At 42.9% G+C, this 23,044-nt stretch overlaps 1 protein-coding gene across 3 annotated transcripts in view; it reads left to right on the plus strand.

Annotated features, from left to right (window-relative positions):
• LOC118360329 (arf-GAP with coiled-coil, ANK repeat and PH domain-containing protein 3-like) overlaps positions 1–21,564 on the plus strand; it is an 88,148-nt gene extending 66,584 nt beyond the window's left edge. Inside the window, exons 5-24 of one of the 3 annotated variants that reach the window (XM_052482389.1) lie at positions 146–204; positions 1,309–1,492; positions 2,335–2,379; positions 2,508–2,603; positions 3,071–3,145; positions 5,283–5,294; positions 10,999–11,114; positions 11,444–11,495; positions 11,958–12,058; positions 12,303–12,414; positions 12,633–12,841; positions 14,208–14,372; positions 14,489–14,706; positions 14,863–14,964; positions 15,095–15,196; positions 15,412–15,641; positions 16,026–16,135; positions 16,423–16,533; positions 16,739–16,800; positions 20,205–21,564. In XM_052482389.1, the coding sequence (XP_052338349.1) occupies positions 146–204; positions 1,309–1,492; positions 2,335–2,379; positions 2,508–2,603; positions 3,071–3,145; positions 5,283–5,294; positions 10,999–11,114; positions 11,444–11,495; positions 11,958–12,058; positions 12,303–12,414; positions 12,633–12,841; positions 14,208–14,372; positions 14,489–14,706; positions 14,863–14,964; positions 15,095–15,196; positions 15,412–15,641; positions 16,026–16,135; positions 16,423–16,533; positions 16,739–16,800; positions 20,205–20,311 (2,268 nt within the window). In that variant the 3' untranslated portion in view covers positions 20,312–21,564. Of the gene's footprint in view, positions 1–145; positions 205–1,308; positions 1,493–2,334; positions 2,380–2,507; positions 2,604–3,070; positions 3,146–5,282; positions 5,295–10,998; positions 11,115–11,443; positions 11,496–11,957; positions 12,059–12,302; positions 12,415–12,632; positions 12,842–14,207; positions 14,373–14,488; positions 14,707–14,862; positions 14,965–15,094; positions 15,197–15,411; positions 15,642–16,025; positions 16,136–16,422; positions 16,534–16,738; positions 19,267–20,204 lie in introns of those variants that run through there. The other 2 variants (XM_052482390.1, XM_052482391.1) reach the window with 2 other exon arrangements.
• Positions 21,565–23,044: the final 1,480 nt, after the last annotated feature.

Here is a 23,044-nt window from a genome sequence, read left to right on the forward strand (position 1 = left end):
GTATTTTTACTAAAGGACCATCAACAGCCAGAAACCTCTCCGTATCTACGTTTGTGGGCACAAAATAAGTTACGGACCAGCTCAGAACATCTCGCTCCACACTCCTGATTAAGAAATGTTAATGGAAACTCATTTTGTGTTTCAGATTCTGTTCGATCAAGCCCAGAGATCTGTGAAGCAGCAGTTACACACCTTTGTGAAAGAGTAAGTTCAAGACAACTTCCTTCCATTGTCTCATACTGTCTCCCCTGTATAGCTAGGTAGCCCCCGCCACCTCTCGTTGTGTGGACTGAGACCTACCTGAGGGGAATGAAACTTGACTGATTTTTGATGTTAGTGCTCCGCGTCAGAAAACGGGAAGCAGACAAACTATCCTGAGGCTCAGGGCCTTTTACCTGGGAAAGGTCAGGGGTCATGACCCTGCCCTTGTTGTTGTCTTAACTACAACCTACTGGGAAAACCCCTAGTCTGACAGCAGACTGAAACCACGGTTCAGGGATTTATTACCCACTACCAATAGGAAGGTGAACTGGGGTGATCTGGGTGGGAGAATAAGGAACATGTGTCAAACAAACTGAATTCTTCTTATTGAATCCTCCAACCACAAACAGTATTGCCATTTTCAACCATGTATTCAACATACCAGTCCTTTGTGAATCTTTCAATCATAATATTATTCAGTATTGTCATTTTCAACCATGTAGAAGGCATCAGCATGCTTCAGTTTGGCTGGCGGCTAGCCAACGAGTGTGTTCGCATGCTCCCTAAAAATACCTTTGCTTGAAAAAGTAGACAAAAGCGGCAATGGTACTTTTTGTCACTTTTGGGATACCGTAGCCAGTATCCACTTCCTCAAAATAGTCATAATTCATCTAAGCTAACTCAAGAAATCTGCCATTAATTTAGAAGTTTGTGCCAAGAAGATCTTACATCTTACGCAATTTTACATCTTAAGAGGTTTGGTGCAGTATATCTCAAAGAAGAATGATGTGCATGAAAACGAGACCTGTCTCATTGAATGACAACAAAGACTTTATTGAAGAACCCCTACAGTTGACCAATCATGGACGAAGGGGGCGTAGACTCGAGAGAGACATTTTGTGTGCCCGGAAACCCTTCCCGAAGTCCAAAACAAACAAAAGCATCCCAAAATGTTGCGACAATATATGCACAAACTCTTCTGAACTGTTTCGACTGGGAAGCAAGCAGACACATTTACTTATCTGCTCAGGTACAACTATTGAAATCACATGCAGTATCTGTTGTTCCTAGGACCCAATCTCAGTGTCCCCTATTTCTCATTCTCAGGGATGTCCGTAAATTCAAGGAGACCAAGAAGCACTTTGACCGTGTGCGTGAGGACTTGGAGATAGCCCAGGTGAAGAACGCCCAGGCCCCCAGGAGCAAACCTCACGAGGTGGAGGAGGCCACCGGTACACTCAGCATCACCAGGAAGTGCTTCCGACACCTGGCCCTCGACTACGTACTTCAGGTCAGCGATAGAGAACCGTAACCAGGGATATATGACAAGAGGAATTTAGACAGACGAGATGCCTTTGAATTCTGTAGGTCTAGAATAGAATAAAATACCAATTGGATTAGTGATTTCACTGGCAGGCCCTTAAAGATGGTGGTACAGTAGCTGTGGCATTGTACTCCGTTAGGAAATTGTAGTCACATATCGTGGTTCAGCATGGTTTTAGCTCTGCATGCACACATGTTGTCTCCTCTCCACTCAGTCTCTAGACAGCTACTATGTCTATCTTTAGGAAACGAGAATTGATGTAGTGTGATCTCTGTGGCTCCCTCTGTCTGCAGTATGTCTCCCGGCACTAACGTCCTCTCTGCTCTAATTTTGCAGTTTGTGTGTTTGTGACCCTGTGTGGTTTTAATTGGCTGAAGGCAGAGAAGGTCACGGTTGTGTCTGGAGATGTATTCTAGTGACCCCTCAAATGTAGCGCGAGATCTAATTTAGGTTTGCATCATTCATTAAGATAGCCAATGAGCTGAATGAATGTTTTTTTCTTCTTAAATGCCAACATGATGACCATAATTGGTTCATATAAAGGTCATTGCAGTATCCTGTTGATGTAATATTATTTTGTTCGTAACATACATAAAAGCTGAGAGACAGGCAGGACTGCAGGACACATGCAGCACAGCTCTCTAGTGTCGTAAACGGTTGGTCACTGTTCTGACATCAGTGAAGTGTAACTATTGTCCACATGAGGGAGATGTTTGGATGCACGGCAGTATCAGATCAGGCTGATTCTGGCGGAGTTGTAACATACCATATTACTACTCACTGTCACCCACTTCTCTACCGTTCTGCAGATTAACGTCCTTCAAGCCAAGAAGAAGTTTGAGATCCTAGATGCTGTAAGTGCCCTTAACGATCAGTCCCAACAACATGGAGTACAGCTCTGTAAAGTTTTTTGCCTTTGGTAAAAAACAAAAACAATAATAGATTGCTTGTATTCCTCTGTCTGTCTCTGTTTCCCCTGCAGATGCTGTCCTTCATGCATGCCCAGTACTCCCTCTTTCAGCAGGGCTACAACCTGCTGGATGAGATTGACCCCTACATGAAGAAGCTGGCTGCTGAGGTGAGCATCGCTATCACCCTCACCACCCTCATCCAGAGCCACGGCCAGCCTACAGCTTTGCTGTTCCGCCGGGCCCTAAACCCCGGTTCCTGATTGGTATTGGATTGGCTCCGATGGAAAATATCGACCCAGGCAGAGTTGCATCACCGATGCCCTGTCCGCTGTTGTGCCGTCTGTTAACATAACAGTGCATTAGCCTTCTGATTTGACTGTGTGAAACCAGGGGCATTATCTGTTGAAAATCCCTGACTGTGCTGGGTGGTAGATGTAGCAGATATACTGTAGTAGTAGAACCATAACAGTGTTTTAGTCAAAGACTTCCGCGGCATGGTATCCTCTCACACGTCCAGCATGCAGAAGAGTGAGACAGACCCGATCAGACACTTCGTGACAAAACATTGACCTCGCGCACGCAAGTCTCAGCTATGTGATCAACGCCATGTGTGTTTTGTGAATCTTGTTTCTAGTTGGATCAGTTGGTGATTGACTCGGCCATGGAGAAGAGGGATATGGAACACAAGCACGCCACCGTACAGCAGAGGGTAAAGCAAGCAGCCATTTCACTCTTTCTGCCTCTCCTCTGGAAGTTACCCAGGGGTCTGGGGAATCTTGAGTTTGCTAGCCTTGTCCCATATCGTGTGTGCCATAGCCATGACTTCTCTATCGTTGCCATGCGCCGCGCATGTATGGCTTGATAGCACAGGAGGTTGGTGGCACCTTAAATTGGGGAGAACGGGCTCGTGTAAATGAACACAGAATGTATATGCTGCATTCTATTCTACTGTATCTTAGTCTATGCCACTCTGACGTTGCTCGTCCATATATTTATATATTCTTAATTCCATTCCTTTACTTAGATTTGTGTATATTGTGTGTATTGTTGTGAAATGGTCAGATATTACTTTCTAGACATTACTAAACTGTCGTAGCTAGAAACACAAGCAATTCGCCACAACCGCAAAAACATCTGCGAACCGCGTGTAATTTGACCAATAAAATGTGATTTGATTTGATCAAATACATCAAGCACATGGTTTGCAGGTGTTTGATGCCCTTCCGTTATGCGCCGTTCTCCACTCAGCAGCCTCCTGTGCTTGTTAACGAGGGCCATGTCTGTGTTGGTACTAGGCTGGGAGTTTGGCTGTGGTTTAGGAAACACATCAGAGCTCCCTCCAATCCTAAATTCACCACCTGGCTACTGTTATGACTGGGGGATTAGGGAGGAGACTGGTCAGCGTTTGATTAGTCTGCCTCAGAAAGGCCAGTCGTTGGTTTAACCGTTAAACCAAGTGGAATTAAGTGTTTTTAAGAGGCTAATCCAAGTGTTGTCCACTGTAAATAAGAATGTTCAGCAAATTCGGTGTATGCTAGGCTAGCTAATCATTGAGATTTGTGGCCCGAACTGTATGTTTTTTTTTTGCTGACATTTGAAATGTGGGTTCTCTCTGTTCCGTACACGTTTACACAGGCGGCCCAATTCAAATATTTTTTTCCCCACAAATTGGTCTTTTGACCAATCCGTTCAGCTCCGAAAAAGATTGGATGTGAAAAGAGTTGATGTGATTGGTCAAAACACCCATTAGTGGAGAATAATATCCGAAACGGGGCTGCCTGTGTAAGAACGGAGAGAGGAGTACAGAACGGAGAGAACCCACTTTGTTTTTTTAAACAGACAGTTAGGGTGTAGACATAATGCCTCTGATGTTATTTTAGTGCTTTAATGGATCATTTAGGTCTCAGATACAGGTCCACTGTGCCATGCTATATTTACTGATACAAATGTATCCGTCTGCGGGCTGTCAGTTTGCTGTGAAACTGGCAGAAAACACACAGATACATTTGGGGCGAGTTGAAATTAGAAGGAAAAGAAATTGGTGCTGTCCTCCAACGTCTACGACGATTACCGTGAGTTGGCAAGGCAGGCACAAACAGATCTGGGACCAGGCTAGTCCTGTTCTGGTTGTGAATGAATAATCCCTGGCTTGTTGAGTGGGACTTCCTGAGGTCCTCGCGATCTCCATATGAATGAGACACTGCAGTCTCCAGTCTCAGGGTACTGAGCCCCAGGAACAATACTTACTTACCTCAGGAAGGATCAGTGGCCATCTGTCCATCTGCCTACAGCCAGCCAGGCAGACAGCCATGCAGACAGTCATGCAGGCAGCTAGACAGGCAGCCCTGGACACCCTATATATCACCAGGCCTCTGCCTGTAGTCTGGACACAGACAGAGAAACAGGAGGTGGCAGATTGGATAAGGGCCTAGCAGTTTTTAAAAATCTGTTTATGTCTGAAAATCAGTTACTTTTTTCTTCATGCAAGCGTCAAACTAACACACTCCATTGGAAAGTGGTAGTCTGTGAGCATGTTAGCCAGTGAGCATAATGTCAGCATCTGGTCACAAATAAAATGTAGGCTATGTTTTTATAGGGCTGGTCATTTTAAAGAGGAGCTCAAATACCAGGGACACTGTCTTCTAGAGTCAGATTATGAGATGCTGGAAGGCCAATAAATAGAATTATAATCTGAGGTACAATGAAGCAGTTGAGATGATTGTATTATCACACCACAATTGGTCTCTGCTATGTCCTCTTGCGTGTTATAATGCTGCCCTCTCTCTCTCTCTCTCTCTCTCTCTCTCTCTCTCTCTCTCTAACCATGCTGCGATCTGCTCTACCAGACTCTCATGCAGGTGAGTACATTTTATACTTCACATGCTTGTTGTCTGCTTCTTGTGAGAGACTGATGCAGACATACAGCACAGCTCAGAAGTGCCTCTGGAGAACATTAGCTAACCCCTTTGAAGTTATCTTAAGCACAAGTGTGCGGAGCTGCAGAGGCACACAACTGTACTCTGTGAATCATTTATATGACGCAATCAGATCCTCAGCGCTGACTGCTATTGGCATAGCATAGGATAGTATAGCATATACAGCCGTTTAGTTCTGAAGTGGATGGCTCTGTTCCCATGAGACTTCTCTTCTGTTCAGAAGTGTTCGGCCAAATGATTTTCTGGATGTTTTGTAGCTTCCGAGGCAAAGAAAGGTTGAATCTTATTGATGGACTTTTTGATGGATATTTGTTCTTAATTTCATACAATTGGGAAATGTGTTTGTTATCATGCCACTTCAAGCATCACCTTCTAGCTCAGCTACGGCATTTGACAAATCAGTAGTGGCCTTATTACAACGGGCACCATTTTGTGTTCCCCTTCCCCTCCCCTCCCTGAAGTCATACTCCGCTCTGAGCTGGTTAAATATCACAGGGATTTGACGGTCTTTCTCATCACATCTGGACATGAGCAATAACCCTTGTGTAAAGGTACATGGGACAATGGGGCATCCCTGACATTACCAGCAGAGAGATGAGAATAAAGTGCTGCCACCAAGTGTGACCGGAGCTCTCTGGTAAACAGAGCAGAGAAAGCCTGTAAATGTCAACCCCCTGAGAGGTCTTATTCATTTCTAACTGTGGGTTTAATAGAGGAATTCTGTCCTCGGCCACGTTTGATCTCTCCAGCTCAACACTAATACGGTACCAACACAACATTCTGGGCTACTGTTCCTCTCGCACACAGCTTGTTAATGAATTAGGCTGATAAAAAAATATATATATACATTTTGATCATTAAAAAAAACTTTTCAGTACTTTAATATTCAAGATTTCAGGAGTCATGAGGTTTCTATACACAATCTCGTTTATAATTGAGGCTTTTACCAGCATTAGCAGTATATTGCAGGATTGCGATTTCAAAGACTTAATCGGCTAATTTGTCTGTGAAGGTCGTGGTTAGGGGAATGAGAATGTGGGAGTTCTTTTTCGCCAGTGTTGTACAGTGTCCACGCACTCAAGATGGGCTCGGTTACATGGTAACTGTTTCTCATGGCAACAGCGAAGGGAGAGCTAAATAAACCAGGTGGGGCTCCGGATTAGGTCAGACAGGCTGTTGTGTTGTGTTGTGTGGCTGAGGCTGAGGCTGAGGCTGAGGCTGAGGCTAGGGCTGGTAAGGCAAGGTGCCAGGTTAGTCAGTGGTAGATGACACCTCGGGTATGAGGGGACAAGAGGATCCTTGCTGGCTGCAGACAATAGTGGTGTAGTATGTCACTGCAGACAGAATGGCTAATCAGTGCCACCAACTGTCCTGTCTTGGCCAGGGCCCATGTGGCAAAGAGTGAGGGGGCATATGTGTCTCAGAGGGGTTGGGTAAAATGAGGAAGACACATTTCAGTTTGAATGCCTTCAGTTGTACAACTGACTAGGTATCCCCCCTTTCCCTTTACCAGGTGGATGAGATATCAGAACGTTCCTCCCCAGTCCAGTTTTGTGTAGTCGACTTTAGCGTGTTCTTGCCTCATTTGACATGCGCCTTGGTGGTATCTGTGTGTATTGTTTATCAGCTGCATGATGTAGGCCACACACACCGCTGTGATTGCTGTTGCGACTGGACCGTTAAATGGCATATGTACTGCTGAGGTGAATGAGTACATGGACATGAATAAGTAACTGTTGTAAAAAAGTGGCAACTTATTTCTGTGTAAACTCTCTCAAATGGCTCAGGACAATAACACACTCAGGAGGCTAAAGGGCACATTTTATTACCCCTTCAGCCGCTAACTGCCACTCCTTGATAGTCCTGAAATTCTCTCCCCTGAAGTCGTATTTGGAACAATATCAGAGAGGGGTTTTCCAAGGGAACTTAGCACATACTTAACCAAGGGATCCTGAGATGCTCATGATGAGAATGAGATCTTAATATCTTACACACTCACATTTCAGTCAGGCAGAGTCTCTCTCTATCCAATATCCAAGGGAGGGGTAATGGCAGAGTACATCAATAGTGGGCCTTGTTGTCGGTCCAGAGGAAAGCCTGTGGAGAGTCGGACACCCACGTTGCTTTGCTCTGACCGATGGAGACCCGGGGCTTTGATATTGGAGAGTGTTGAGGGGTTCCTTCTCAAAGTTACATAAATATGTCGTTAGTTTGCCCTATAACTTATTCGAATGGAGAGCAAAACATTGTCATAAACCCTCCACAGCTCTGTACTCAGTAGCCTCTGACCTCTGCCCTCTGTGGAACATGGCTGCTGGAATTAACGGTTTTCACCTGCATCCGACATCCATTCAACATCCATGCATCATCCATTCTAGTCTCCTTTCAATAATTGACTAATCAAATAAAGCATAGATGATATTGCACAAGTAAATAGTTATTCCTTTTGAGTTATCTGCACCTACTAATTGGTGTAATATGTCTGACCAGAGCCATGATTACACAACTCTATGTCTGACTATCTCACCGGCTGCTGTTGCCCCTTCCACGTCCTTTCACATTCCACAGCTCCCAATCCCCCTCATCTGGCACAGCTCCGCTGCTGCCGGCATCCGGACAAGGATCAGCTCATATAACCTACGTTTAAGTTTACGGGGACACAACAAAGCTCGAACAGTAAATAAATAAATAAAAAGGAAGTTAAAGTAGCCTTTATTATGAACCATTTATTGTCTCTTGTTTTTTTTTAAACACGGTGGCCCACCTGACTACATTGCTAACAAGATGCTCTGCTTCTATTCTTGTTGAATTATTGAACTGCCAGTCATTTCCCCTCTGCATGATGCCAGATCATGAATAATGAATGGACTTTATTGTTCGGTTAGCTTGCATACAGGAAATATTTGCTTCCCGTTTTCATAACATGTGTTGGGTTACTCTAAGGCATTATGTTTATGGTAAGGACAAACGTTCTTGAAGGGTACTGGACTAATTGATAAGTGCATGTTTGTGTAGACTACACTATATGGTAAATGTGCCGCTACTGACATGTTTTCTGTAGTGGCTTGCAATTTAGTTAGTTTACTCTTTGTTCGGGTCGATGGCAAAGTCTCAGCTTCTCAGTGGTGATTGCTTGATTAACTGGGCTGGTTGCCAGATGGAATCATAGAGACGCGGGCCGGGCTCCATTTATTGCGCGCTGCAGAACACTCACGGTGTCCGAGTGTTGAGGAGTCGTAAAAGTGTCCAACCAGCGCAGCCTGGATTCTGGTGTCATTTTAACAAACTGCACGTCTTTGGGTCTGGAGCGACTGAAGGCAACTCTGATTTGGAAGTTCAACGTTCCGCGAATAAACTGGCAGCTGTATGATAATAAGATCTAATCCAAAGACCCACACAGTGACGGCAGCAGGCAGGTGCTATTGTGGAGCGCGCACATGTCTGTGTAGGGTAGTTATTCTCGATGCGGTACTAACAGTCCAATGAGTTGTTCAGCGATCAGAGGACTTAACGGACGTTTCGTTTGCAGCTCGACAGCGATGCCTATTCACTGAGCATTTGATTAGAGTTCCTACATTTTCTGTTATATTTTGGTTTGCCTATTTACATGTCCAATGCTGGATAATTTAAAACGTTTGAAAATGAAGATATTTGGACGGTTGGACCACACTCTGGTGGGTTGAGCTTTATTTTATAGTCTATTAATAATTTTATTTCACTTCTACTTTGTATTGTTTTGATTGCATTTATGGAGAGTTGACCTTTTGAGAAGAGAGGAGACCCATCATTTGAATACGGATATTTTTTTGTGTCAAAAAAATATGACTTTTTAATTTGTCATGGAGTATTGAACAGCATATTTAGAAATAGCCTAGTTTATGGTCAACAGCAACACATTGTAAGATCAGACTGTAACAACAAATTGCACAACGCATATTTGTGCACGTCAAAATGAGTGATTTTTTTAAAAGTAGTAGTTGTATCATTCAAACATGGAGTGACTAGTAGTTAATGGCGTGCTGCCCTGCTCAGTGCTGCTAATACCCCGTTATGAAACTCAACTGATCACAGTGTCGGATGGGATCTGACTACTGGCGTTCGTTTATCTAGGTCAGCTATGGAGCTATTCTGAATCGTCCTAAAAGAAAGAAATGACAGATTGGACAGAGTCGTCAAACCTTCACCGTTTTTATTGCTTTTCATTAGATAACTCATTTATTCAGATGGAACTTGACCAGGATGGGAAGATTGTGTTCAATAGGTTGTTTGTGTATTTGTCATGAAAAAGAAGCCAAACTGAAGCTAGATCAATGTTCTGTACCTATTCACCTGTCCATGGGTGAGTGTCACAGGCAAAGATTCAGGACATCAAATGATTCTAATCTAATACCTATTCTTTCTTTCTTATTCTTTCTTAATACTTGATTCTTTCTTAACATTGGGGTGGTAGGGTAGCCTAGTGGTTTGGTTAGAGCATTGGACTACTAACTGAAAGGTTGCAAGTTCAAATCCCTGACCAGACAAGGTACAAATCTGTCGTTCTGCCCCTGAACAGACAGTTAACCCACTGTTCCTAGGCCGTCATTGAAAATAAGAATTTTGTTCTTAACTGACTTGCCTGGTTAAATAAAGGTATAAAAAAATAGTCTCACAGTGGACCTCCATATTCCTTCTCTGAGAACTCTTTCATCAAGACTATTCATTAATGAGACAATTGTGTCTTGGCAGAGGAAGCTTTACCACTATAATGTAATGTGGTTAATGGGCCAGACTAAACACAGGCACTAAAATGTTTCTTTATTTCTGTTGAAGGCATGGTAACGGTTTAGTACATGTTGGTCTGTGTTGTGAGACATGCCTTTATTTCAAGAAGGATGCACATCCTAGCTACTACTTTCTAAATTAAACCAAATGACTGTCTGACTTGGCACAACGATTCATGATTCCGCTGAGACTTGAGCCGACGGACTGCACTAGGACACTGAACCTCAAGTAGCTGCCTTTCGGTGTGTAGTCGGTGTAAATGAAGAATCTGTGAAAAGGGTAGGGGGGTAGTAATTCTCTTCAGCCAGAAGATGCTTACACAACCATTTGCGTCAGAGTGAACATCTCAGATGGGAGTTCCTAAAGGGCACAGTGAATCGCTCTGTGAGGATGCACGGCACACTTTTCCCATCACATGCGCACACACGTGAATTGTGTTAACATGACTGCACAACTTTCTGCATCTTTCATGGAGGGCTTATGTCACATCCTGATCTGATGTGATGTCATAGTTCAACAAAGCGCAGAAGAGACTCCATTTTAGTGGTTCTCAAACCTCTCCTTTGGACCCCCTAAACTTTTCACGATCTTGTTGTAGCCCTGAACTATCTCACCGGATTCCCCTTTTATAAAGGGATTGTTGAATAGTTGACGAATTGAATCAGGCGTACCAGCTCTGGAATCGATCAAATACATGGAACGGCTAGGGTCCCCGAGGAGGAGTTTGAGAACCACTGCTTCAGTCACTGTCCCTCTCAAACGCGTTCCCTCACTGATCAGTGAAATACCCTCATTTGTTCCTATGTTGAGTGGCCACAGGGTTAACTTGGGGTCCCCTTTTTGTCTCTCTCAACTCTGACAGGACTTCTCGTATGACGACTCAAAGGTGGAGTTGTTCAACGTGGACGCTCCCAATGGCGTGGTGATGGAGGGGTACCTGTTCAAGAGGGCCAGCAATGCTTTCAAGACCTGGAACCGGTAACTAGATGACTGACGAGTAGCCATCACTAAACCAGCCACACTCTGGCTTCAAATCTATATATGCAGTATGACAGTAATCCTGTTGATTTGGTCTCTACCTTGGCAATGGTATGTTTTGTGGATATTGTATAGGATATCAAGACATACCATAGGGAACTAAAGAAATACAGTCTATTCACTAGGAAACCAATGGCCATACTTGCTAGCATTGAGTTACCTTGGTTAGAGAGAGACCCCCATCGCAGGACATAGAGATCTATAATATATACTGTCTGTAGAAACATATCCATTTAATATACATCTGTTATTCATTTCTTGTTTTTCAGGCGGTGGTTTTCCATCCAGAACAGTCAGCTGGTCTATCAGAAGAAGCTGAAGGCTAGTCCACATAACCACCAGCTATCATCTTTATAGGTCCCTGGGGTGGGTGGGGGTGGGGTTGAGTGCAACTTTAATGGGGTATAGAGCTGCTCTGAAAGTCACAGTGATCTACATTGGCGAAACGCAACCCTCCCTCATTTAACACTGACTGCATTAGGGCAGAGGACTGTTACAGGATACTCCTCAAGAGTCCTGTCCAAAGACTGCGATGGATGGCTGCGTGTGTTAACCCCATCCTACGGCCTTACATCGACCCTCGCATGAATCCATAGTGGGATATAGAATGTGAGCGTCAGTGTACTCATATGCACATTGGCTCAAAAGGGGAAAGGTGCTCAATTTGGGAATCCAAACGACATGTCTTACTTTACTCCAGGACACATTGGACATAATGTTGGTGTGATGAATATTTGAACTGATTTGACTGACCGGGCCTTTTTCACTGTTACTGACCAATAGGATTCCCTGACGGTGGTGGTGGAGGACCTCAGGCTTTGCTCTGTCAAGCCCTGTGAGGACATCGAGAGGAGGTTCTGCTTCGAGGTTGTCTCCCCCACCAAGTATGTTCTTCTTCGTCCCCTTCTATTAAGGAATGAGCTGTAAACTCAATTCACCTTTGTTCCAAGGGATTTGTCTTACACATGCATTCAATTTATTTAAATCCCTTGAGGTGACATTTTAAGAAAATGTCCAATAAGATTTATTCTAAATCATTCGCTTCCTTCTAAGAGTGCCTAGGGGCTATCGTTTTGTACTGTTGAGAGACTGTGTGTTGTAATATGGGGCTGTCTTTCCATTCTGCAGGAGTTGTATGCTCCAAGCGGAGTCAGACAAGCTTCGGCTAGCCTGGATCCAAGCTGTGCAGGCCAGCATTGCCTCGGCATACAGGGAGAGCCCAGACTACCATTATGTCGAGGTCAGTTGGTCCATCTATCGTAAACATAACTGTCAAACAAACAATGATATTCTCTTCACTTTCTCACCACGACACGTCATGTATAAGCTTATATGCTTGCATGAAGTGATAGTCATTTGTGAGCTATCTAAAATCAAGTGTCTCATGCCTCAAGAGAATGATTGCATGCCTCTGTTATGCGCTTTTTGCCATGTGCGCGTGTCTCGTCTCACCACTAGCGCCTGGACAGGACCGCCTCGCCGTCTGTCAGCAGTATCGACTCGGCCAGTGAGCCTCGGGAGCGTAGCATGAGGGGGGAGAGTATTCTGCACCGCATCCAGTGTCTCCCGGGCAACGAGTATTGCTGTGACTGTGGCCAGGCTGACCCGCGCTGGGCCTCCATCAACCTGGGCATCCTGCTTTGCATTGAGTGCTCCGGCATCCACAGGTAATGTCAGTTTGTATAGAGGCCAGGGCATCCTGCTCTAGCATCCACAGGCACTGTGTCTGGATGGACTGGAGACATCTGAGTCACCTCAGTTTATATAGAGCATAATAAAAGCTATAGTCTTATGAGTTATATTCTAAATATATTAGCTCAAAAAGTATAGCCCTATTTTAGCTAGTATAAGTTTAGTATAGCTAGCTTGGCCTGCCGAGAGCGACTACATAAAGGCATACTACACTGGCCACGCATACTGTTGTATGGTCTACTCTAGACCTAAGCTCCTTTTGGTTGTAGATCAATGGATGTAATGTAGTAGTAGCAGCAGATTGTAGCGTAGGGCGAGGGGTCATTTTAAGGGGTCACTTGTGACTGTTTCAGACCATGTTTCTTACCATGTGCTGGTCTCTTGGCTCTGAGAATATGAAAGAGTCCCAATGACCAAAAGGGTGCCTTAGCCTTACCTTGTCATCTGCTAGTATAGGGCACGTTCTGCCCCCCCCCCCCCCCCCCCTAGGCTGCTTAACTCTACTTATGGGATCACGCATTGTTTGATTGGGAGAGCTCATTGAGTGAGTAGACAGGATGGGAGTTAGACGATAAGCACCACAGCACTGAGACACTGAATATAATGGCATCCCTTTAATGGTGAAAGTACGCAATTGTTGACTAACCGGGCCAAAGCAAGCCGGAGATTCCTGTCTAATACCTGTCTATCCTTAATACTGTGGCTCTGTTGACTCTAGAACTGCATTCATCATAGCTGTACCCCACTAGGTTATTTGTCAAGCATGAGGCTAGATGGGGAAAGTTTTCCTCCATTTACGGTTTACTGCAGAGATGCAGCAATTATCAACGCTTATGTAATCACCACCTCCTCTGGACCATCTGCTGAATATTCATGATCTGTTTCTCTCAGAGCCTGTCTTCTCACAGTGCTGAGGTGAGATCACATGAGGTTTCCCATTAGCGTGGCGGAGGGATACAGAGACACTATCTCACACAGTTTTTATTTTTGGCATGCAGCGCAGCAGTTGCCTGGATACCAAAAGGTTTTGTTCGTGGAGCGGAGATTTGCATGACATTGAGGGCAGCTACTCTGTTTCCAAGGGGATAACGCCCGTGTGATTTGAAACCCCTACTGCAGCTTTTCAACTGTCATGGAGCTTCCTGTGTTGCTTATTAGGGGAGGCTATTACGTCTGCCTTCTTAATGTTGTTATAAGCAAAGCAAGGAAAAAAATATGTTGGTAGCAACACTAACTTCAAATGCTTCTTACCCAATAATAATTCTAGCCACGGAACTTGAAGACATACAGGATTCAAATGCCATCACATTAAGACTAGTTGTGTCTCGGTCTCTGTTGCAGGAGTTTGGGGGTTCACTGCTCCAAGGTGCGCTCTCTAACGTTGGACTCATGGGAACCTGAGTTACTCAAGTTAATGTGCGAGCTGGGAAACAGTGTCATCAACCACATCTATGAGGGAGCATGTGAGGAGCAGGGCCTGAAGAAACCAGGGCCCTCAAGTTCCAGGTAAGAACTGCCACACCCTATTCAAATGCCTCTACCTGAGGCATATACTGTATATATTTGATGGTTAGATGCTAGGGTCATTGTGATCAATCAATATTCCATGCTATCTTCTGCAGGCAAGAGAAGGAGGCGTGGATCAAATCTAAGTACGTGGAGAAGAAGTTCCTGAAGAAGTTGGGGGCCACCGAGGTGCTGGTGAACGGCGGGCGAAAGTCAGCGCGCCGGTGGAGTGTGAAGAAGTGCCGGAGACACAACAGTGCCACCACAGTGCCCAAGACTCGACGGAAATATCGCCAGGAGCTTGGTAGCGCCTCCCCTGCCACCCTCTCCTCGGGTACTCTAATTGCTCTCCTGCCACTAGAGAAATGATACCTTGTTTATCTTTGTATTTGTTATTCCCCATCGTGCTAAACCATCAGTTGACAATGACAACCCAGTACATATGGTATGGACATTTAACATTTACACATTCCCTCCTTGTGCTTAACAGCGGCTTCAGCTCTAGAGAGGAAGTTCCGGCGAGAGTCACTGTTTTGTCCAGATGAGCTGGACAACCTCTTCTCTTACTTCGACACGGGATCTGGGCCTCGTAGTAAGTTACCTACCCGTCTAATATACAAACACTACACCCTAAACCACAGAGATGCATGAATCCTTTATGTGGTGTGTAAAGTGAAATAACTAGAAGCAACACTAACGTGACCATGGCTTGGCTCCAATTGGCCCTGCAGGTCTGAGCAGTGACAGTGGCCTGGGGGGCAGTACAGACGGCAGCACAGACATCCTAGTGTTCGGCTCAGTGGTGGACAGTGTCACAGAGGAGGGTAAGAGAAACGTATACGGGTAACTGATGGAATGGGAAAGAAATGTGCAACATATATGTTCAGCCATCGTTTTGAAATGCCATTTTCAGAAACCCTGACAATTGATCTCAATCATCCTTAATTGCCCTTGAGGGGATAAATAAAGTTGCATTGAATCCTAGTTGTCGCGGTTGTTGTTCTGGTTTTGTAACTCTGCTGCTTCTGTCTCTCTGCAGAGCGTGAGGTGTCAGAGGACTCTAGCGGAGAGGCTGAGATGGAGCCGGAGCCTGAGACCCAGTCGGACCCAGAGGATAGGCGTGAGCTCCACCCTGGGGCGCTGCTCTACAAGGCCTCCCAGGCACGCAACCTGCCCGTCATGGCCGAGGCGCTGGCCCACGGGGCTGAGGTCAACTCTGTTAACGACGAGGATGATGGCAAGAGCCCACTCATACAGGCTGTGATTGGGGTGAGCCATTGTAATAACAGGCAGGCTTGTTCTTAGTACACTGGCAAAGGAAGTCCTTGTCGTTCACGATGAATAGCGCTGGAGGCATCTTGCTGAAATATTCTTCTTCAGTGGCCTCAACTGACAGCACTGCAACATACATGAATGTGTGCATCTATCCCATACAGGATGTCTATGCATGATCACAATATTCTAAATATGCACAACGTTTTGGGAGCATATTTAGTGTGCGACTTTCTGTAATTATTTTAATACAGTTTAATACATTTTTGGGTGTGCGTCAGCTTGTGCTTTTTTACTAACCACAATATTCTGTCACATTTTATCTGCCCTTTATTTGGCCATATGGAGAGAGCCTCACAACGTGTGTGTGTTCCATTCCAGGGCTCTTTGATAGCCTGTGAGTTCCTGCTCCAGAATGCAGCTGACGTCAACCAAAGAGACGCAAAGGGGAGGGGACCACTGCACCACGCCACATATCTGGGACACACAGGGTGAGTAGTGCCAAGGCATAACACGTTCCCTGTTTCTTTCCTTACTATTATCAATGTTCTTTTTGAGTCACTAGTGAACATTTTTAAAGAATAGTTTTCATGGACAATGATGTAGCTTGCAAGGCAGATTATTGTTCGGTTCTTTTTTTTTTTACATTCATATTGTTCCTCGGGCTAGATGGCATAAGGGACGAAGCTGCTGGGTCCAGTTCTTTTTATGCTGATTTAACTGTGGGAGCGTTCAGTACATGTTCCCGTCTGATCCGTCTCCATGCTGCCCTCTACAGGCAGGTGTGTTTGTTCCTGAAGAGAGGAGCCACGCAGAACGACGGGGACGAGGATGGCCAGGACCCTCTGAGTATCGCTGTGCAGGCAGCCAACGCAGACATCGTCACCTTGTGAGTTTCAGTGGGACACAACACCCTTGTCCCTCAACTTACTCAGCCTCACACGATCCTTTGAAATACATGTTATGACCGGGGGTTAGCTTGCTAGACGACTGTAGCTCCTCACTTCTGGCTAGTATGAGTGGTTCCATCTGACATGTTGTGTTCCATCCCTCCCTCTTTCCTTCTCTCTCTCTCCTCCCTTTTTTCCCCCAAGGTTGCGTCTGGCCAGGATGAACGAGGAGATGCGGGAGTCGGAGGGACCGTTCGGCCAGCCAGGTCAATACCCCACCAGCAGCCCCACTGAACAGCAGTATAAGAAATGCATACAAGAGTTTATCTGTCTCAACATAGCTGAGTGCTAGAAGTCAGTCACACTTCCTGGTCCAGTTCAGTCTTTCCCTTTCTGGTCATGGTTGGAGGGGAAGCCAATAGCATACCAGGTCTGTGGTGGGACAGGCCTGTCGGGAATCTTGTGCAGGAAGGGACGTAGTCCAAAACACACATTTCTCTACCAGATTCCCTACACGCTGCTGTCCCTCCCAGCTTTATGGTTCTTCTCTTAAAAAACCTGTTTCACCCAGTGCTGCAGACTAACATTGTTCAAACGAGGCCAGACCAGAATATGCCAACTACTATTCCTTATCAACGGCATAGGATGTCAGTATCATTAACTCTTATCATGATGTCAAAACTGTACTGTTGACTTGGACTGGCAACATTTAGTTCAGAGTTAGGTCATTTGTCAACAAATGGTTAGGGACCAACTTTATAATCGACTTTCTAAGTGAATTTAAATCATAATGTAACCTAACTAATAACCATGTCAAGTGGATTAATTCAGCTGCTCTTTATTCATTTGGAGAGGGGACAGGTGTTTGCGTGCGGTTTTCAAGGTAGGTTAGTGTGCTCCGAACCAAAGACCAGATCAGACCAATATGCTGCACGATACTTTCATCAAGCTACTCTGCCTGCTCATGTAACAATACCAAAGCAGCACACGGGTAGTCTTGTCAAGGGTATAAAAACAGACCTTAATTTCAAGGCCTGTAAAGTTGTTGTCGTTCTAGCTTGTCGGTTCTGCTCCAGCTGTGTTGTGTTGTGGCATGAGGTGGTTCTTCAGTACACGCACACTGTGTGAAAAAAAAGAGGCGTGTACTTGTGAATTTCATTATGGTGATTAGCCAGGATAACAATGAAACTAAGGAACAACTGTGATTGAGTGTAGATGATATGGATTATTTTATCATTTAATAGATTTTTAAAGCAACATTATGCACTTTTCCTACCAACAATGATTTGAATTTCATTTAGTTACTTTTCGGTATTTTCATTTAGTAGTGTAGGCTTTCTCCATTAATTTATGATGAACTGCCCAGAGCAATAGTGCAATGATAATTTAAATACAGATAATCTGTATTTTTTGTATTCATTTTATCAATACGATGCAGATGGTATTTTTTTAACTGGATATATTTTGTTAGATTTTATTTTCCTGAGCACTCACACGCACAAGGCCAGTTAACCTTCACCGCTCTTCTTGGAAAAGACAACCACAACTCACAATCTTATAATAGAAAATGACCGAGATTTACCTTAAACTGCGATGAGATGGAAGTTTTTTAAAATATATTATATGAAAACTCACATGTATTGGGTACAGTATTTGTATATGTTTGTCGAAAATATTGACTTATTATGGTATTCTGATGTATCATGGCTATACAGTATTAGATTAGTTCTGGGTTTCTTGGTTGAATAGTGCATGGGTTGCCGGTGCCCAGGTCTTTCAAAGCCATGTTGGTTTCGTTTACTTCATTAATCTGTGTATGGTAATATTTTATATATTGTTAAAAGAAAATAACTGCGTGATGTGCTGCCAAATCATGACATAAAAATACATTACAGATCACTTAGATCTGTGGTCTATAATCAAACTGAAACTAAAAACGAATATATTGGATAGAATACCCCATAATATACAGGCATAGTTTCCCAGGCCGATGAGAAAGATTGGTCCATGCAAATATCCCAGCTTTCCCTCTAGCTCCTCTGAATACCAACAGAATACCCCCTCCTCTGTAAGCACTGCCCGTGTACACACTATACATGCCGTGTGTACATAGCGAGAGGGTGACCACAGTGCCCAGGTTTAATTTGATACTGTGCAGTTGCTTACTACCATTTTGAAATCATCTTAAACAGGAAATGTAATTAGTTGTCCTCGCTTAAGGCTAGTAACAACTTATGTTTGGCTTTGTGTTGCTTGAGTTTACTTCAAGCCAAAGACCACACAAAGTTCAAGTCATTTGAGGAGAAAATAATGAGTAGAAAAGAAGACGAGACCAAGAGTACTGACTCTTATGAAATATCTGGGAAACAATGTTATGACTAAACAATGCCGATGATCTGCATCAAGCCACTAAAAAGGTTTACATGTTGTACAGTGTATGAGTCAGTGGATTGATTAAACTATTGGTTGACTAGGTGACTGTTCTGCTGTAAATATGCTAAAAACTATTAACACTTAAAACTGCTTGCTTCTATCTTCTGTATTTTCATTTTTGTGTTTCTGACTTATCTGTACATGTTCTTTGTATATTGTTAGAGAACACGTGTCTCTGGATATCTTTGTGCAAGTTACACTACTGCTACCGTTTTATGTTCATTCCCTTTTCCTAATATCTTCTAAAATGAGAAAATACTGAAAATAAATGAAAGATGTGATTCAAAGCCTGACTTCTCCCACTGCTTCTTGCTTCATTTATTCTGTTCTTTTATATATCACCGTTATAACACTTTTTCCCTCTGTCACTACAACTAACCGCATTAACCTGAACTGGCACTGTACCTATTAGTCAACACATTTTCAGAGATTAGAAACGTTGTCCTCTGACATTTAACTCAAGTATGGATTCAAATGAGTTCTATGATGAATCCAGTTTGCCCCTATAACATTAGTTATTTACAGAACCGTTTCAGCGCTTTGTTTTCAATTTCTCACCTGTAGGTGGTGTGCTGCTTAAAGAAAAGGTTCACCCATTTTGAATGTGTAATTGTTTTGGTGCATCTCTGAGTGATGTTCTATTGATTCCCGGGGTCATTTCATGTTTTCATGTGTATCTGAGTTATTGGCGTTCAAGTAGGCAGAAATCTGGCTGATATGACGTAGCGTCATGACAAAGCCGCTCTCATTACACTGGAAGTTAATAGGAATATGACTTTTAGATCGCGAAAACATCTATCATGTCAGATTTCAATACTGGCCGATGTCATAACTCGGGAGGATGTCTTCTCTCGTATGAGCCATTGATCATAGACACACACACAGGAGGAGACTGGAATGTTATTTTTAATTAGTCAAACTGAGAATTTCTCACGAGGTCGAAAGGAGTTCGACTGGCTGTAACCATGGTCACCAGAAAACTGAAGCTTGAGAATTTAGAAATCGAGTGAAGCCGAGAGCGTCTTGGTGCCTAGACTGTGGTTTTGTTCCTCTGTTGATTTATCGAGATTAGAGGCTCTGTCATTTTTGAAAATCATTTCCGGTTTTGAACAATCGATGTCGTTTTTTTATACACAAATTCCACATTATTGTACGGTCGGCCTACTGTTATTTACCAGATCGATTTAATGCAATTATTGATGATAATGTTCTGTTACATTGCTATCCTTTTTTTCAGGAGACACTACTTACCTGGATATCTTCCGAGAGTTTTCTCACATGGCCTCACACAACCCAGAAAAGCTGAAGCGGAGGAGTGTGCATTTCAGACACTCTTTCAGGTAGCCCACGGAAGGGATGAGATGTCTGGGAAGTCATACTTGAAGAGTGCAACAGTCACTTTCTTTACATCATTACAGATTTGCACGGTGAATCTAGCCCCCTCATATCCAGAACCTGACTTCACTAATCCTCTCAGATCCTCAACTCATAAATGTTCTTCACAAATGAGAACCACTATTGCCTTCTTCCAAATTGCCCCACAACAGCTATTATCTCTATTGATAACCCCAATACCACCTCACACTAAATTACTCCGCTCATTTTACTGGTAAAACCACTTTTGTCAACATGCACTATAGTATATGGGAGATGCCTAGAAATGTTGCCTCTGAAAGCATAGGGAGATGCTCTCAATAATTGTCACTGTGCTACAAACATCTGTGGATTCTTAGATGATGTTCACGTGTTACTTCTTTGACAGAAGATGTTGATGCTTTTCAGCAATTGGGAAGCGTATTTTGTTGGAGAATGCTGTATGTTACAAATGTGTGAGATGCGTATTCTGTTATCAAATCAATCCTTTTGTTTTGATAACGTTTTGTGATGTAGCCTGTACTCGCTTTATGAGGATTTGCTGGACTTGTCCTCTCTTATTTACCGCACGACATCGTTTTTAAGCGTTGCTGTTCAACGTTAACTGTAGATGAATCCAAGCACTTAACAGTTTCTCATCCTGTGTTCTAGATAGATGTCAGGAGCCTTTAAGCATTATACGTTTTATTTGTGTGCTCAGATCAGCTTGATTAATTTGTTCAATGTACCTGACTCATTATAGGAATATAAGCATATTATTTACATCGCAAAATGTTTCGGTTTTTTGTATTCAGCTGTGTGTAATGCATGACTTTGGTCCATTTTTATATTTCTTACACATAAACAAACTTGAATTAAGCAGCAATGCCTCTACACTACAGCCTATAGGCTAAATGGATAGGGTTGTTTACTGTGTGTACCATCCAGTTCTTTGAAATGTGTTATAACGTCAGTATTATTTTTAAAATACTTTTTTTTTCCATCCTGGAACTATATGGAAGGTGATTTTTGCTATTGACTATGCTGGTATAGTCTTAATCTTTGATGAAATGTAATGAAAAATCTCTTTATATTCATACCACTATGAATTTCAATGCAGATATTGTATATAAACGCTGTAGAGGCAAAATGCTAATATATCTGAAAGGAAAGTTATTTTGTCATGAATCTTTTTTGGAAGATGTATGCCTCTTGAAGGGTGAAAATAAAGAAAGTCTCTTTAATCTGACTTTTTTTTGTTGACACAATGGTTTGTTGCCTGACTGGCAGTTAAACAAATTATACAAGACTGGTGTGTCCATATTTCTGAAACTAATTATAATTAAGGCCAGGCGCCACAGGCTGAATGTCATGCATCTACCTACCTACCAATTTTGAGATTTTTTTGGTATTTTGGTCCATCAATATTAGTATTTTCAAAAAGTAAATATAAAAATGTAAATTAAATTCATACTACCGTCATCAATTTTCAATCATTTCAAAGCTCACTACATTAAATTACACATAATTTAAAAGCTCATTTCATAGAGAATGTTACAAACTGGAATATATTTAGTAACTTATTTTTAAGAGATGTTGATTGGGTCTAGCGTTTGGTAGCTCAAATTCAGTGTACTCGTCTAACTGCCCTTTCCTGAAACATTTTCTCAGCTTCAGAAGCATCTGCATTCACCAAATGGTGTATGGTTATCCTTAGATATATTCTCCAGACTTGCCCAGATGGAATTGTTGATATGTTGTCAATTCTTTATTCTAGATAACATTTTATTTGGAAGAATTTGCCAAAAATGCATTTTACAAGCATGTCTTTAACTATTTTACAAATAGAAGGATGAAAAAAAGTATTTATCCACTATCTGCTCTGGATAAGTCCGAAACCAAAATAGTTTGACTGGCTTCAATACAGTGTCCAGGAAAATGGATTTGGCAAAATACGCAAATATGCACATTTTTAATGATATATTTCCTAATTTGCATATTTTAATAAAATATTTAAGTTTATTTTATTCCAAAAATAATTAGATTTGTGTCTATATTCAACTGGTAAAAGTATATATAATATGATTCTTAAAAATATGACCATTGGCTGGCAGCACTCTGAGTTTGAGAGTCAGAAGAACACGGCATAGAAAGGCAGTTTGAGAGACTAACCATATTTCCATCCAAGTACCATATATATAAAAATCATGACAGCTGTGATAGAAACTGGAAGTGTTGGTACAATTTTATAAATGCCGATAGATCATTATTTAGTTCAACATGGAGGGATCTTTTTGTGTCAGTAAAATAAATTATGCAAGAAATAGCAGTGGAACCGCCCCGATGCACATATATAGCCTAACCATCATATCGAAGTAAACTTGTGATCAGGTGATGGATGATATGCTGTGTGGTCCTCCCACTACGACTCAGTAATAAATTATAATGAACTTCACAGTGTGGTGAGCTTGATGCTCCTTTCCAATAAACATTGAGGGTCTTAAACTCTTATTCTGGTAATATGATGATCAATGCTTGGCTGCCATTTGACAAATAAAAATGATCTTGCTCTTTTGCCAATAATAATCTCATCATGTAGGCTATACCCACACTGCATCTGCAGGCTGTTGGCCAGAGTGCACAAGGTTGAGTAATAATAACAACAAAATCATACCGGTGATGTGACAGTTTGGGAGGATGTGCCTCTGCGTTTCATGTAAAACC

The sequence above is a fragment of the Oncorhynchus keta genome, chromosome 27 (assembly GCF_023373465.1).
Source record: "Oncorhynchus keta strain PuntledgeMale-10-30-2019 chromosome 27, Oket_V2, whole genome shotgun sequence".
Classification (NCBI taxonomy): domain Eukaryota; kingdom Metazoa; phylum Chordata; class Actinopteri; order Salmoniformes; family Salmonidae; genus Oncorhynchus; species Oncorhynchus keta.